Source organism: Phoca vitulina, unplaced genomic scaffold (genome assembly GCF_004348235.1).
Source record: "Phoca vitulina isolate PV1807 unplaced genomic scaffold, GSC_HSeal_1.0 scaffold25, whole genome shotgun sequence".
Taxonomy (NCBI): Eukaryota; Metazoa; Chordata; class Mammalia; order Carnivora; family Phocidae; genus Phoca; species Phoca vitulina.
The window spans coordinates 807734-822373 of NW_022589728.1; the positions used below are offsets into that span (position 1 = coordinate 807734).

General features: G+C 36.3%; 1 protein-coding gene across 4 annotated transcripts in view; it reads right to left on the minus strand.

The window, feature by feature from the left end:
- PRKDC (protein kinase, DNA-activated, catalytic subunit) overlaps window positions 1-14640 on the minus strand; it is a 254337-nt gene that overhangs the window by 46422 nt on the left and 193275 nt on the right. For all 4 annotated transcript variants that reach the window (XM_032421988.1, XM_032421989.1, XM_032421990.1 and 1 more), the window contains 6 exons: window positions 14049-14254; window positions 11042-11180; window positions 9979-10167; window positions 8860-9084; window positions 6962-7070; window positions 5233-5344 (listed from right to left, as the gene is read on the minus strand). In XM_032421988.1, the coding sequence (XP_032277879.1) occupies window positions 5233-5344; window positions 6962-7070; window positions 8860-9084; window positions 9979-10167; window positions 11042-11180; window positions 14049-14254 (980 nt within the window). The remainder of the gene's footprint in view (window positions 1-5232; window positions 5345-6961; window positions 7071-8859; window positions 9085-9978; window positions 10168-11041; window positions 11181-14048; window positions 14255-14640) is intronic.

Here is a 14640-nt window from a genome sequence, read left to right on the forward strand (position 1 = left end):
CACTGGACTCCCCGCTTGGCAGGAAGCCTGCTTCTCCCTTTTCCCCTCCCCCTGCTTCTGTTCCCTCTCTCGCTGTGTCTCTGTCAAATAAATAAATAAAATCTTTAAAAAAAAAAAAATGAATAGGACAGAAACTAATGGAAAGATATTCCATGCTCATGGATTAGAAGAACCAGTCTTGTTAAAATGTCCACACTAACCAAAGCAATCTACAGATTTAATGCAATCCCTATCGAAATACCAAAAACATTTTTCACAGAACTAGAACAAATAATACTAAAATGTGTATGGAACCATGAAAGATCTCAAATAGCCAAAACAATCTTGAGAAAGAAGAATAAAGCTGGAGGTATCAGAATCCAAGATTTCAAGATATACTACAAAGCTACAGTAGTCAAAGCAGTATTGTACTGGCACAAAAACAGACACACAGATCAATGGAACAGAACAGAAAGTCTAGAAATAAACCCACCCTTATCATATGGTCGATTAACCTATGAAAAAGGAGGCAAGAATATACAACGGGGAAAAGACAGTCTCTTCAACAAATGATGCTGGGAAAACTGGTCAGCTACATGCAAAAGTGTGAAACTGGACGACTTCCTCATAACATACACAAAAATAAACTGAAAATGGATTAAAGACCTAACTATGAGACCTGAAACCATAAAACTCCTAGAAGAGAACACAGGCAGTAATATCTTTGACATCAGCCATAGAAACAATTTTCCAGATGTCTCCTCTGGCAAGGGCAACAAAAACAAAAATAAACTATTGGGACTATACCAAAATAAAAAAACTTTTGTACAGTGAAGGAAACCACTGACAAAACAAAAAGGCAATCTAATGAATGGAAGAATATGTTTGCAAATGACATATGTGATGAGTTAATATCCAAAATATATAAGAACTTACACAACTCAACACCAAAAAAGCAAATAGTTTGATTTTAAAAATGGTCAGAGGACCTGAATAGACATTTTTCCAAAGAAGACATACAGATGGCCAATAGACACACGAAAAGATGCTCAAAGTCGCTCATCATCAGGGATATGCAAGTCAAATCCACAATCAGTAAATAAATAAATAGACGGAGAAGAGAAGGCTCTTCCTTACATTAAGAGGTAGACCTCATTGTCTACACCTGTCTACACCTGTCAGAGTGACCAAAATAAAACACACAAGAAATAACAAGTATTGGTGAGGATGTGGAGAGAAAGAAACCCTCATGCACTGTTGGTAGGAATGTAAATTGGTGCAGCCACTGTGGAAAACAGTACTGGGGGTGGGGTTTCTCAAAAAATTAAAAACAGAGCGTCCATGTGATCCTGGAACTTCACTACTGGGTATCTGAAGAAAATGAAAACACTAATTTGAAAAGATATCTGCACTCCTATGTTTAATGCAGCATTATTTACAATAGCCAAGATATGGAAGCAACCTAAGTGTCTGCTGACGGATGAATGGATACCAAAGATGTGGTATGTATACAATGGAATATTACTCAGTCATAAAAATTATTGAATCTTGCCATTTGCAACAAAATGGATGTACCTAGAGAGTATAATGCTAAGTGAAATAAGTCAGAGAAAGACAAATACCATATGATTTCATTCATATCTAGAATTTAAGAAACAAATGAACAAACAAAAAAAACCAGACAAACAAAAAACAGACTCTTAACTACAGAGAACATACTGGGGGTTGCCAGAGTGGAGGTGGGTGGGGCGTGGGTGAAATAGATAAAGGGAATTAAGAGTACGCTTAAAATGAAAAGAAAATTTTTTTTTAAAGAAACCTAAATAAACCTAATTAGAAAGACATATATTCATGAATTGGAGAACTCTATATTGCTAAGATGGCAATTCCCAAACTTGATCTAGTCAACAAAATCCCAAAATGTCAGTGCTTTTGTTTTTGGTAGAAATTGACAAGCAGTTTTCTAAAATGTATATATAAATATAAATAACCTAAAACAAAGTAATTTTCATAAAGAAAAAGAAAGCTGGAGTACTCACCCTATGTGATTCAAGACATAAAGCAACAGTAATGAAGAGAGTTTGACATATGAAAAAAAATGTATATATAAACAAGTAATAGAACAGAGTATTCAAAAACAGACCCACACACATATGGTCATTGATTTTCAAAAAAGCTGTTGAGGCAATTCAATTATGAAAAGACTTTTGAACAATGGGACTAGACAACTAGATAGCCATATGAAAAAGCCATATGAACATAACACCATCTACAAATATAATCTTTGGATCATAGACCTAAATGTAAGAACTAAAACTATAACATTTCTAGAAAAAACATGGAATAATTTTGCAAGATGTGCCTGTAATATCAGTTTGAAGGGGCTCCTGCTGGCCAAATCTGAGACAATTTGAACATGATATAAATAAGAACATTAATGGATTATATTCCATTAAATAAAACTGGAATCCATGATTCTATATTGGTAACTAAAATTTAAGTAAGTAAATAAATAGACAGAGAAGAGAAGGCTCTTCCTTACACTAAGATGTAGACTGATAAACACGGAACAAGTGGTGGAGTTAGAAAATCATCACCTTGCAACTATCATTGTCAAGATTGGCTTCGGCTAATAGGCATGCACAGATGCAAAATATAAAGGATTAAGTCTTATGAGAAGCAGGATATATGCATGTTTCAAAGAATCTCTCACATTGCTGAATGTGAGAAAAAAACTAGGCATTAAAACAACAACAAATCCCAAGCATTACACACTGGAGAGACCAGACAATATTTTTTCTGAGTTCTGCTTTTTTATTTTCTTATGTATGTATTTAAGGTTTTAATTTTAATTCCAGTTGGTTAACATACACTGTTACAGTAAAGATGTATAGTATAGTGATTCAACACTTACATATATCATCCAGTGCTCATCATAAGTGCACTCCTTAATCCCCATCACCTATTTAACCCTTCCCCCCACCCGCCTCCCCTCTGGTAACCATCAATTTGTTCTCTGTAGTTGAGTTTGTTTCTTGGCTTGCCTATTTCCCTTTGCTTGTTTGTTTTGTTTCTTAAATTTCACATATGAGTGAAATAAATATGGTATTTCTCTTTCTTTGAATGACTCATTTTGCTTAATATAATACTCTCTAGCTCCATCCATGTTAATGCAAATGGCAAGATTTTGTTCCTTTTTATGTCTGAGTAATATCCCATTGTATGTGTGTGTGTGTGTGTGTGTGTATACACACACACACTACATCTTCTTTATTCATTTGTCAGTGGATGGACACTTGGGCTGTTTCATACTTTGGCTATTGCAGATAATGCTGCTATAAATATTCGGGTGCACGTATCCCTCTAAGTTATTATTTTTGTATCCTTTGGGTAAATACCTAGTAGTGCAATTGCTAGACTGCAGAGTACTTCTATTTTTAACTTTTTGAGGAACCTTCTTACTGTTTTCCACAGTGGCTGCACCAGTTTGCATTTCCACCAACAGTGCTAAAGAGTTCCCCTTTCCCTCTATCCTTGCCAACACCTGTTATTTCTTGTATTGTTGATTTAGCCATTCTGACAGGTATGAGGTGATATCTTATTGTAGTTTTGATCTGTATTTCCCTGATGATGAGTGATGTCGACCATCTTTCCATGTGAGAGACCAGACAATATTTTAACCAGGCAATAAAAATTACTATCTCCAATAAAAAGCACGTGGACACTCCGTGCTTCCAGATGTGATACCCTGAGAATAATACTTTAGTTAAGTAATATTTTAACTAGGGATGTATCACCTGAATACAAATGTGAGACTACACAGACAAACCCAAATTGACGAACATTCTTCTAAAGTGTCAATGTCATAAAAGATGGCTGAGGAAATGTTTCAGATTAAGAGGCCAGAAAGACATATTGATTAAATGCAGTATGAGATTCTGGACTGGATTCTGTCTTAGAAGGGGATAAAATGCTTTAAAGAACATTAACGGGACTATTGACAAAACTGAAATTGGGGCTGTAGATTAAAAATGAAAACAGTGAAGTTATTATTGTACTGAGGTTATATGAGAGAATACTTTTTCTTAGGAAATGTACACTGATGAAGAGGTAAAGAGACATATATATGCAACTTAAATTCAAATGGTTCAGAATATAATTATGTATGTGTGGGGAGAAAAAAAAAGCTAATGTGGCAACATGTTAAAAATGTTTAAAAACAGTGAATCTGAGTAAAAGATACAGAGGGAGTTCTACTTTTCTTACAACTTTTCTATAGATAAGAAGTTATCTCAAAATAAATAGTAAAAAAAAAAATACAAAAAATAAAAACTATAAAAAGTAAAAAACAAAAACAAAACAAAAAAACCCACAAAAAACACTATGGCAGCAGAGGAAATAGGATATAATGGCAAGGGGTGCCTGCGTGGTGCAGTTGGTTAGGTGTCCGACTCAGGTCGTGATCTCAAGGTCATGAGATCGAGCCCTACATTGGGCTCCGAGCTCAGTGTGAGTCTGCTTCAGATTCTCTCTTCCTCTCCCTCTGCCCCTCCTGCTTGTGCTTTTTCTCTCTCTCAAATACATACATAAATAAATAAATCTTAAAAAAAAGGATATAATGGCAAGCACACCGAATATAGCGTCACAGTCCTTGAGTCCTAGTTACTGTGTATATTTGCATAAAATAGTTCACAACGTCTCTGATTCTGCTGCCTTGTCTCTGAAATATATCTGCCTCATGGATTATCCAGGGTTGTCACAGGGCAAGGAAAAACTGAGCATATGAAATGATCTCAAGCCTGGTAGAGTGATACATACAGTTATGTAACAGAGTCAGGAGTGTCAAAAATCCAATTTATAATAGAATAAAAAAATCACTGAGCAGTGTTTTCTTTGCTGCCATTTCACTAGCTAACATTCAGCCCTGAGACAGAAGCAGATGGACCACTGCCCCCACTGCTCCCCTGCCTTCTCTCACTGCCAGAAGGATGTTCATAACCAACCTCCCAGCACATGACAAATTCAATGTTAGTGGGCTGCAATCTCCTCACAGGGGACAAGCTGGGACAAAAGACACACTGCTGAAATGGAGAGTCTTCTGAGAACTAAGGACTTACATGGGAAATCAGCAAGATGAGAGCTATCTACACTAGACTCAAATCTCACATTTTCCTAAACCATAGTTTTGGAGAAAAGTCTTTCTGGCAATTTCAGAAAAAAATCCATATTCAGATGAAAAAGCTCACATCTTACCGATTTGTGATGATGTCATCCCAGATGTTCATTGGGTCCATTTTAGCATCTGGGTATCTGTTTGTCCAGGTTTTTAGAAGTCTCTTAAGGGGAGCTTGAGATGATAAACTACCTAAAAATATTAGAAGATGACTATATCCACAGCTCAATAACAAGACCAATTTACAAAGTTGGGCTGCCATTAGTAAATAGAAACTTAATTCAAATTTCTTGACCAAATTAAAAACTTTTGTTTTGTCTTTCACAACAGGAACAAAAAGATATCGCAGTAAATCTAATACTTAAGAAATTGAGTTTTGACAATCAAAACTCAATTTCTTAAGGACACAGAGTAAGACTGGGGAAATAAACATACAATTTTTAAATTTAGCATAGGTTCACAGTCCTTCATCCACAATTCCAAAATCTAAAAAAGCACTAAAACTTGAAAAGTTTCATAGGGTTGCAGCCAATTTTCTTGTTGGCAAAAATCTGATCTGAATCAGCATAGGGCTACTTATAGTCTTAGTTTATGCCATTTATGTGAATATTCACCTCTTAAGCTGGAGGGACATCACTGTTGAATGACGGAATACTGCCCCAGACCCTGGTATGTGCACAAGGTTACCGCATAATAATTAATAAACAAAGCAATCTGGCCTTAAGAGATTCATGATAACTCTCAGAAAATTTAAATCTCACATTACTAATGTTTAAAGCTTTAGTTTTCTCTCTTTCTATTGGTGGGAAAGCAGTGGTTAAGAACACAAGCTTAAATCGGACAGTCCTGGGTTCAAGATCAGAATCTTTTGCACACTAGGTTAGGCAAGTTATCTAACCTATGTTTCTATAAAATGAGATGAAAAAAATCTAAATCTTGTAAGGCTTTCATAAAAACTATGTAATATAGAAAAAAGAGATTAACTTAAGTCCTGGAAAGTAGAAAACACTTAATGAGTGATCATTTACTATGTCATTAACAATATGTACTTGAAAAAGAATTCTCCAAATTTAAAGCAGAGTATGATTAGCTATAGATATACAGGAATACCAATTTTTATTAGTACTCTGAGAGAGTCTTTCATTTTTATTTTTAATTATTCAGCATACAAGCTGAAATTCCAATTTATAACTAAGATATATACCTGACGCAAAGATGTACTCTTTCCCTTTGACTCTGGGTGGCCTCCCATAGGTGCCGGGATAAAATCTACTTGCTGGCAGCAGAAAGACCTTCAGGGTCTGCACACTGCCACCAGCAGCTTCACCTCCCCTCAGGCCAGAGCATGTGGCACCCAGTCATTGAACTTCCAGCCCATCTGGGACACTGCAGGCTTTCTATAAGACAGACCTTCTGCGAGCCCCCCGTCTTTTACACACTCAACTCAGGCACTTCCTCCAGGAGCCTCCTGCACCCTTCAGTCCAGGGCAGATTCTGTTAACCGTATTTGACATGGGACTTCCCTGCCTCAGTAGGGATCACACTGTGTGGGGTTTACCCCACTCTTTTGAAAGCTTTTTCAAGCTAGGCAATGTTTTATTTGGCTTTGCATCCCCAGTGTCTAGAATAGTGCTTGACCATTTTTAACATTTATTTCAATGATGTCAAAATATGTATTTGTAGAATGAACTCAAGGTATTTTCTAACCCATATGTTAAGAAACATGTACTTTCACTAAGTAAAAAAAAAAATCATACCAAAATTTTTCCATAATTATAAAAGAAAAAATGGTAGGTTAAAAAAAATTACCTTGTCTGCTTATAAAACTGATGAACTCCTGAATTTCTATTATAGTTTGTACAGACTGCAATTTGGTGAGTCTACTTCTGTGTAAGAGGACATCAATACTTGAGTAATTCTAGAAAAAAGATATTTAACATTGTTTATAAATCAATTTACTACTTTAAATTTTAATACAGTTCCCTAAAACATAAAATATCACAACTACCCTACATCAATTACAAAATGTGTCTCAGAGTAGTTAATAGTTAGCTCACAGAAATAATTAACAAATGGTTTAAGTTTTTAAAAATAATTTAGGTTTTTAATCACATTTTGGTTCAAAAAAGTCAGTAAAATCAATATAATTAGGCATTGTTGCCTCTATTCACCACCGATTTTTTAAAATCACAATGTCCTATAATATAAAACTGCCAACAACAGAAGTCAATTACTTCTTCGATAAACTTCCCCTTGAGTGTACTAAACAAATCCAAAATTTTGGGTGCCTAGGTGGCTCAGCTGGTTGAGTGACCAACTCTTGATCTTGGCTCAGATCTTGATCTCACTGTCGTGAGTTCAAGCCCCACAATGGCTCCAAACTGGCCATGGAGCCTACTTAAAAAATAAAATTACACCAGTTAGAATGACAAAAATTGACAAGGCAAGAAACAACAATGTTGGAGAGGTTGTGGAGAAAGGGGAACCCTCTTACACTGTTGGTGGGAATGCAGGTTGGTACAGCCACTTTGGAAAACAGTGTGGAGGGGCCTCAAAAAGTTAAAAATAGAGCTACCCTATGACCCAGCAATTGCACTCCTGGGTATTTACCCCAAAGACACAGATGGAGTGAAAAGAAGGGCCATATGCACCCCAATGTTCATAGCAGCAATGTCCACAATAGCCAAACTGTGGAAAGAGCCGAGATGCCCTTCAACAGATGAATGGATAAAGAAGATGTGGTCCATATATACAATGGAATATTACTCAGCCATCAGAAAGGATGAATACCCAACTTTTACATCAACATGGATGGGACTGGAGGAGATTATGCTAAGTGAAATAAGTCAAGCAGAGAAAGTCAATTATCATATGGTTTCACTTATTTGTGGAACATAAGGAATAGCATGAAGGACATTAGGAGAAGGAAGGGAAAAATGAAGGGCGGGGAATCGGAGGGAGAGATGAACCATAAGAGACTATGGACTCTGAGAAACAAACAGGGTTTTAGAGGGGAAGGGGGAGGAGGGTTGGGTTAGCCTGGTGATGGGTATTAAGGAGGGCACGTACTGCACGGAGCACTGGGTGTTATACAAAAACAATGAATCATGGAACACTACATCAAAAACTAATGATGAAATGTATGGTGACTAACATAATAAAAAAATAAAACAATAAAACAATAAATAAATAAATAAATACAAAATAAAGACAATGAGTGGGTATGCTTTTCTGATCAATACAAGCCAATGATAAATGTTAACAGGCTCTATAAAGACACTGACTTTAAAAACAAACATCAAAGATTCTCATAAAAGCAAAAAAGAAAGAAGGCACAATGGTAAAAAACGAACAGGGAAAATTAGTTCATGTTCTTCACAAAGCAATCAAACTTTCATTCAGCCAATCTAGATGAAAAGTCTACCCCCAAGTGTTCTTTAACAGTGTGAGAAAGATAAAAACCTAAGGAAAAACAAAAAAAATGGAACTTTTTAAAACAGAAAAAAAAAAGGATTAAAAATGCATTAAAACAAAGGACAGAGTGAAGAGATTTTAGAAGAAACTGGAAGAACAGAAAAGAAGGAAATGGGTGGTATCAAATAGTAAATGAAAATTTTTGCTTGTTGATTTTTTTTTTATTCAAGAGTTTACTGACTTTTAAAAGTATCATAGAAATGGTACATTTCAGACTGGTGCATCTGCATTACCTGCATGAAAATCTGAATGCAATTTTCAATATAATATTTGGCTCTGTCAACATCATCTTGTAAGATGTATAGAAGACTCAATTCTTGACTATAATGCAGCTCTATAAGAGCCTTCTGAAGCTCTTTGTTCACAGCTTCATCAATAAATGTCAGCAAGGACTGGTCAGCCTCCCCTTGAAGCAGTAACTTCAGCTTGCTGCGGATCATGTAAGGTAGATAGGTCTCCTAAGGAACAGAAGACTCGACTTGTAACTTTAGAAAGCCAATATGAATATGCTTAATTATTTTATAATATCCTTCGGTATAATTTTTTAGGTCAAGATTTAGAGCTAATGTGATGATGTCTGATGTTTCAAACCTAAAACTACAATTTTTAAAACACGTTCACTTAAAATTATTCATTTTGTAACCACAAAATACATGGGAATATGTTCTATAGACGATGAGAACCACTTTTAGCTGAAAGATCATTGGGTGTTACATACAAGTGAGGAATCTACAAGCATAGCCAAGACAGCTGTATTGTGGGAACCAGGTGAGCTGCTTCCCTCCAAGAGTCTGGGTGATCCCATGGGAGGGGAACCATCCCACTCCCAGGGTCAGGGCTATCCCATGCATAGCCTGTGACTCAAGGCAGAGACACCATGAAATTTTCTTCCACGAAGTCATAGCATGGATGTTAATATTTATTTTTAAATGCATCCCATTTATTTGGAAAGGGTCAGCCAAAAGTGGTAAGAGATTTAAACAATATTATGGAGTTCATGGGGAGAGTTGGGCTATACAAATATCCTAATACTTCACAAGTACTACTTTGTTTTTTAAAAGTTTTAAACAACTTCATTAATTAGAAAACAGCTTACCATCTAAAATATTTATCTTAGTGACCTGAAAAGTAATTCTACTGGGGATGCCTGAGTGGTGCAGTCAGTTAAGCATCTGACTCTTGGTTTTAGCTCAGGTCATGGTCTCGGGGTCGTGTGATCAAGCCCTGAGTTGGGCTCCACACTGGGTGCAGAGTCTGCTTCAGATTCTCTCTCCTTCTCCCTCTGCCCCTTCTGCTCGTGCTCTTTCTCTAAAATCAATAAAAAAATCTTTAAAAAAAATAATTCTACCCACCTGATAAAATGGTTCACTCCACATTTTATTTAGATCTGGAGGGTTTTCATTATCAACGCTGACTATAGAACAGTATGCCAATGATTTCCACTCAGCAAGCTGGTTATAACAGTCGAGGGATGCAAGTTCCCAAAAATCCTTCTCAGCTTCTGTAGGCTCACCATCCACCCACTCTTGTTTATTGAGAGCCTCATGAAAAAAAGTTCATAAATTTATTTTACAAAGTTGGAAAGAATATAAATGAAAACACTGTATTATAGGTAGTGTTAACATTCATGCTAAGGATAATCATTTTCAGATTTATGACAAGGGGAGAGAAAAAGGAAAATAGAGTAACACTGAATGGAAGAAAATAAACCAAAACAAATTTATGGGAACAAATGAACATAAAAACCAAGAGGAAACTATTTCTCTGAGAAACTTACAAATGAAGCCAATTAACTAAAGATTCTGTCTGAATGACCCAAAATTTGATTTACATCAATACTGTGGGTTATTTACCATTTAAAAAGTTCTTAGATTGAAAATTAGAAAATAGAACATTTACTGAAAATTGCAGATGACTTTACAACCTGGACTGCTCATTCAAGAATCTCACAGATCACAGACTCTGAATTTTAACTACTTGTTAGACATCTATACCTGGATAGCCACTGGCAACTCAAAACACAAAATGTACAAAATTGACCTTAGAGTCATCTTCCCAAAACCAATTCTTATCTACCTCTTCATAAAGTTTTTATTTACTGAAGGAAAACAATCTACCCAATAGAATTATATAATAACAGCAGATACTGAAATAACATCTTATAGTTTTATAGTATTTGGTATGAAGTGCTTTCTCTTTTATTCAGTGATGTTTTCTTAAAGAGAATAAGAGATAAAGCAATAATTATTTCACATTTGGTTATTATGAAACTATTCCCGGATATTAATTTTTGTGTAAAAACTAAGGAATAAAGTTGAAACATTATGAAGCTCTGAATTCTAAAGCTAGAAGTTTTTCCATTCAGAAAACTAACGTGTTTAAGCAACTGACATATTTGCTACAGATCAATTTTACCTCATTATACTGCTTAGCAGCTTCAGAATAATCACTTCTTGCTTCTGCTAATATCGCACTCTGAGTGACTTGCTTTGTTCCTATCTCACTGCTAAAAATACCACGGAGGACATCATATTCTCCAATTGACCTATACAGTCTAAAAAAACAAATAAACAAACAAACAAAAATCCAAATCAATGAATATGCAAATATTTTTAAAGTGTTTATTCTAACAAAATGATATTAAATCAAGAGGCCACATTATGTTAGCCAAAAAGGATATATGTTATTTTTGTTTTATAAAAATATAAAATCTTAGACATTGTGAAGTTACTATTAGGTTTTGCTACTTTAGCCATACAGGAGACAGAGATTATTCTAAAGTACATTTAGAGTGAAATCTGAAAATATCATAAGTTTACAATGGATAAATTGCCTCATTACAATAAGACTATTCTGTGTTAATCATTATAGTAACATTGCACATTTCAGTGGGTGACCTATTTGAAATCCTGTCAATACCTAAAATTTGGAACGTAGTCAAGAATCCAGAGTGAGTAAAAATTAATCCTGGTTCTTTTTTTTTTTAAATTATGTTATGTTAATCACCATACATTAAAAATTAATCCTGGTTCTAATAAGACCATGTTTTAATCCACATGCTATGGGCCATCCCCATTCTACTGACAAGTAATTTTCTTACAGCCTTATTATTTGCTAGAGCACTCAATCCTCTCTTCACATTAACAAAAATCTACTTCACCCCATCAACCAAGCTTCCCCACTAAGATATTCTCAAGTGTTAATAAGTTTGTTCCCTTCCCCTGGAATTTTTTCCCCCATCTTTTAAGTCTCAACACAAATGTCATCTCTTCCTGAAGCTGCAATCACCTGGCCAGCCAGCGAGGACTGCTTCCTCCGGACCGGTTTGGTCCTTTCTCAGGTATGAAATCCCATGTATTTACTACATCGAAAAAGCCCTAAGGGCTCTCTCAGAGCCTAAGGATTCCAAATTTATTTATTATTTTTTAAAAGATTTTATTTATTTATTTGAGAGAGAGAAAGTGAGAGAGAAAGCAAGAGCAGGGAGGAGGGGTAGAGAGAGAGGGAGAAGCAGACTCCACGCTGAGCAGGAGCCCAATGTGGGACTCAATCCCAGGACCCTGGGATCATGACCTGAGCTGAAGGCAGATGCTTAACCGATTGAACCACCCAGGTGCCCCAGGATTCCAAATTTAGATAAAAATCTAGTAGATATGGCCCTCTCTTTGCTCTGTTTGTAGAGGGTTATGGGTAACAAATCAGAGGCATAAGTGGGAGATGGGAGGTAGGATAACAGCTCACAGTCCAAAAGCCCAAGAGGACATGAAACTACAACCATTTTCCAGTAACTCAGAAAAGAGATCAGTGTCATATCCACCTTGCACTGGCCCCATGTTCCTGGGATGATACACACTATAACATGGTCAAAATGATGACCATGACATCATGAACAGGCAAAAATTACGTTCTTAGTATTCTGTTTCAAAGGAATGCAAAATATATATATATATATTTTTAAATATTTTATTTATTTATTTGACAGAGAGAGACACAGTGAGAGAGAGAACACAAGCAGGGGGAGTGGGAGAGGGAGAAGCAGGCCTCCCGCTGAGCAGGGTGCCCAACGCGGGGCTCGATCCCAGGACCCCGGGATCATGACCTGAGCCGAAGGCAGACGCCTAACGACTGCACCATCCAGGCGCCCCAGGAATGCAAAATATTATATACACAAAAGTATAAGTACTTCTTTTAAAGATTTATTTTAGAGAGAGAGAAAGAGAGCAGAGAGAGCTCAAGCAGGGGAAGGGGTAGAGGGAGAGAAAGAATCCCAAGCAGACTCCCCACTGAGTGTGGAGCCCAAAGCGGAGCTTGATCTCATGACCCTGAGATCATTACCTGAACCGAAACCAAGAGTTGGATATTCAACTGACTGAGCCACCCAGGTGCCCAAAAGTATGAGGAAGTATTAAATAAAGTTAGAAACAAATGTTTAAAGTTTAGGCTCTTAAAAGTTGTGTACTTCATTTACCCAGTAAATACACATTAGATGAGTTTCTCATTCCTTGAAAATATTAAATATACAGTGTTACTGACTGTTCACTTACACATCTGAAACAACAGGATAAAAATGGTTACTAGGTAGAATCAGTACTAGCCAAGATGCACCTTCTGAACTGCCCTGGTATTTATCTTGCCTCTCAAGAAACTCACCACTTTCCATTTCACCTATGGTTAGTTATGCATGTAAGCACATACATTTCCTACTGGATGGCTAGTTTTGTTAGTCTAGGAGACATGTCTAATTCTTCTCAGCACCTGATACAATGTATTGCTCACATATAGTGCTCAATTAAGATATGAATGATTCTAAAACAGCAAATAGTATAAAGATTCCCCACCCTTACCTTTACTCTTTTTTCCTAAAACCTGAAGATCTAAAAATCAGCACTATAAATTTCAACCTAACATCGTTCTCAGAATTAGGCACTGGCTTTCTTATGATAAAACCACAAGTAAGGAAAAAGACCAGACATAATGCAAAACAGCATAATGACAAAATGGAACTTGTTTTTCCCAAATAAACAAAGTAATTGGATTAAATTGTTTCTAAAAGTTTGAGTCCTGCTAAAAATAATGGATTACCCTCTATTCAGTTTAGTAAATCAGTAAAAACATATAAAACTGTAAGTTATGGCCACACTTTACAGGAAACTAAACTTGGTAAATAACACCCTGAGTCCAAAAAGATTGTATACTGAGAGAACAGGTTTAACTGATGTTCTCTTTCCTGAAGCAAGACATTCCTTGTGTGACAGCTATTCTTGACTTATGGAATGGTACTTCGCCAGAGAGATTTTCCAAAAAATTTCACAGAAGTGTTACTATCAACTTTATTTGCTCATTTTCCACCAGCATGAAGTTTTTTCTGTATTACTTCAGTCAAATTCACTGTTCTCCCAACAGTCTGGATCACAGAGCTTACTTAGCAAGTTCCATCCATCTGACGACATCAGGAGAGAGGAGAGTCCTCCCCCGAAACCTCTTGGCAGGTGGCTCTTGAGGCACCAGGTGGAGCAGGGCCTCCTCGAGAAGGCGGACGCCCACAGGCTGCTGTAGACTGGCCAGGCAGCCAGCACTGACAGAAGCTGGGTCGAGGCTCAGCAAGTCTGTGTGCTGGCAACTGATTTCCTGTGAAACCACAAACACATGCAGCTATTTTGCCTGTGGTACTTTGTATCTTCACAAGTAAATAAGTCATTTTACTAAACATAAAAGAACATTTTGATGTAAGTAGTGATATAACCAAAAATTTCTCTGTGTAATTCTATTAACAAAATTTCCTCAACATTCAGCTTGCTCAAAGGAGGAAATGACCTTTTATTTTTACACTTCCAATTCAGAGGTTAATTTAAAGCAAGAAAACCACTAGCAAAACATAAAAAATTTTGTATATATAATTTATACATCCAAACAACAATTGTAGTTTCCAGGAATATTTGGCCTGAATAGGTGAGAAAAGCAGCTGAAACACAGATTTTATATCCAATCACCAAGTAGTAGGTATACTTTTCTCT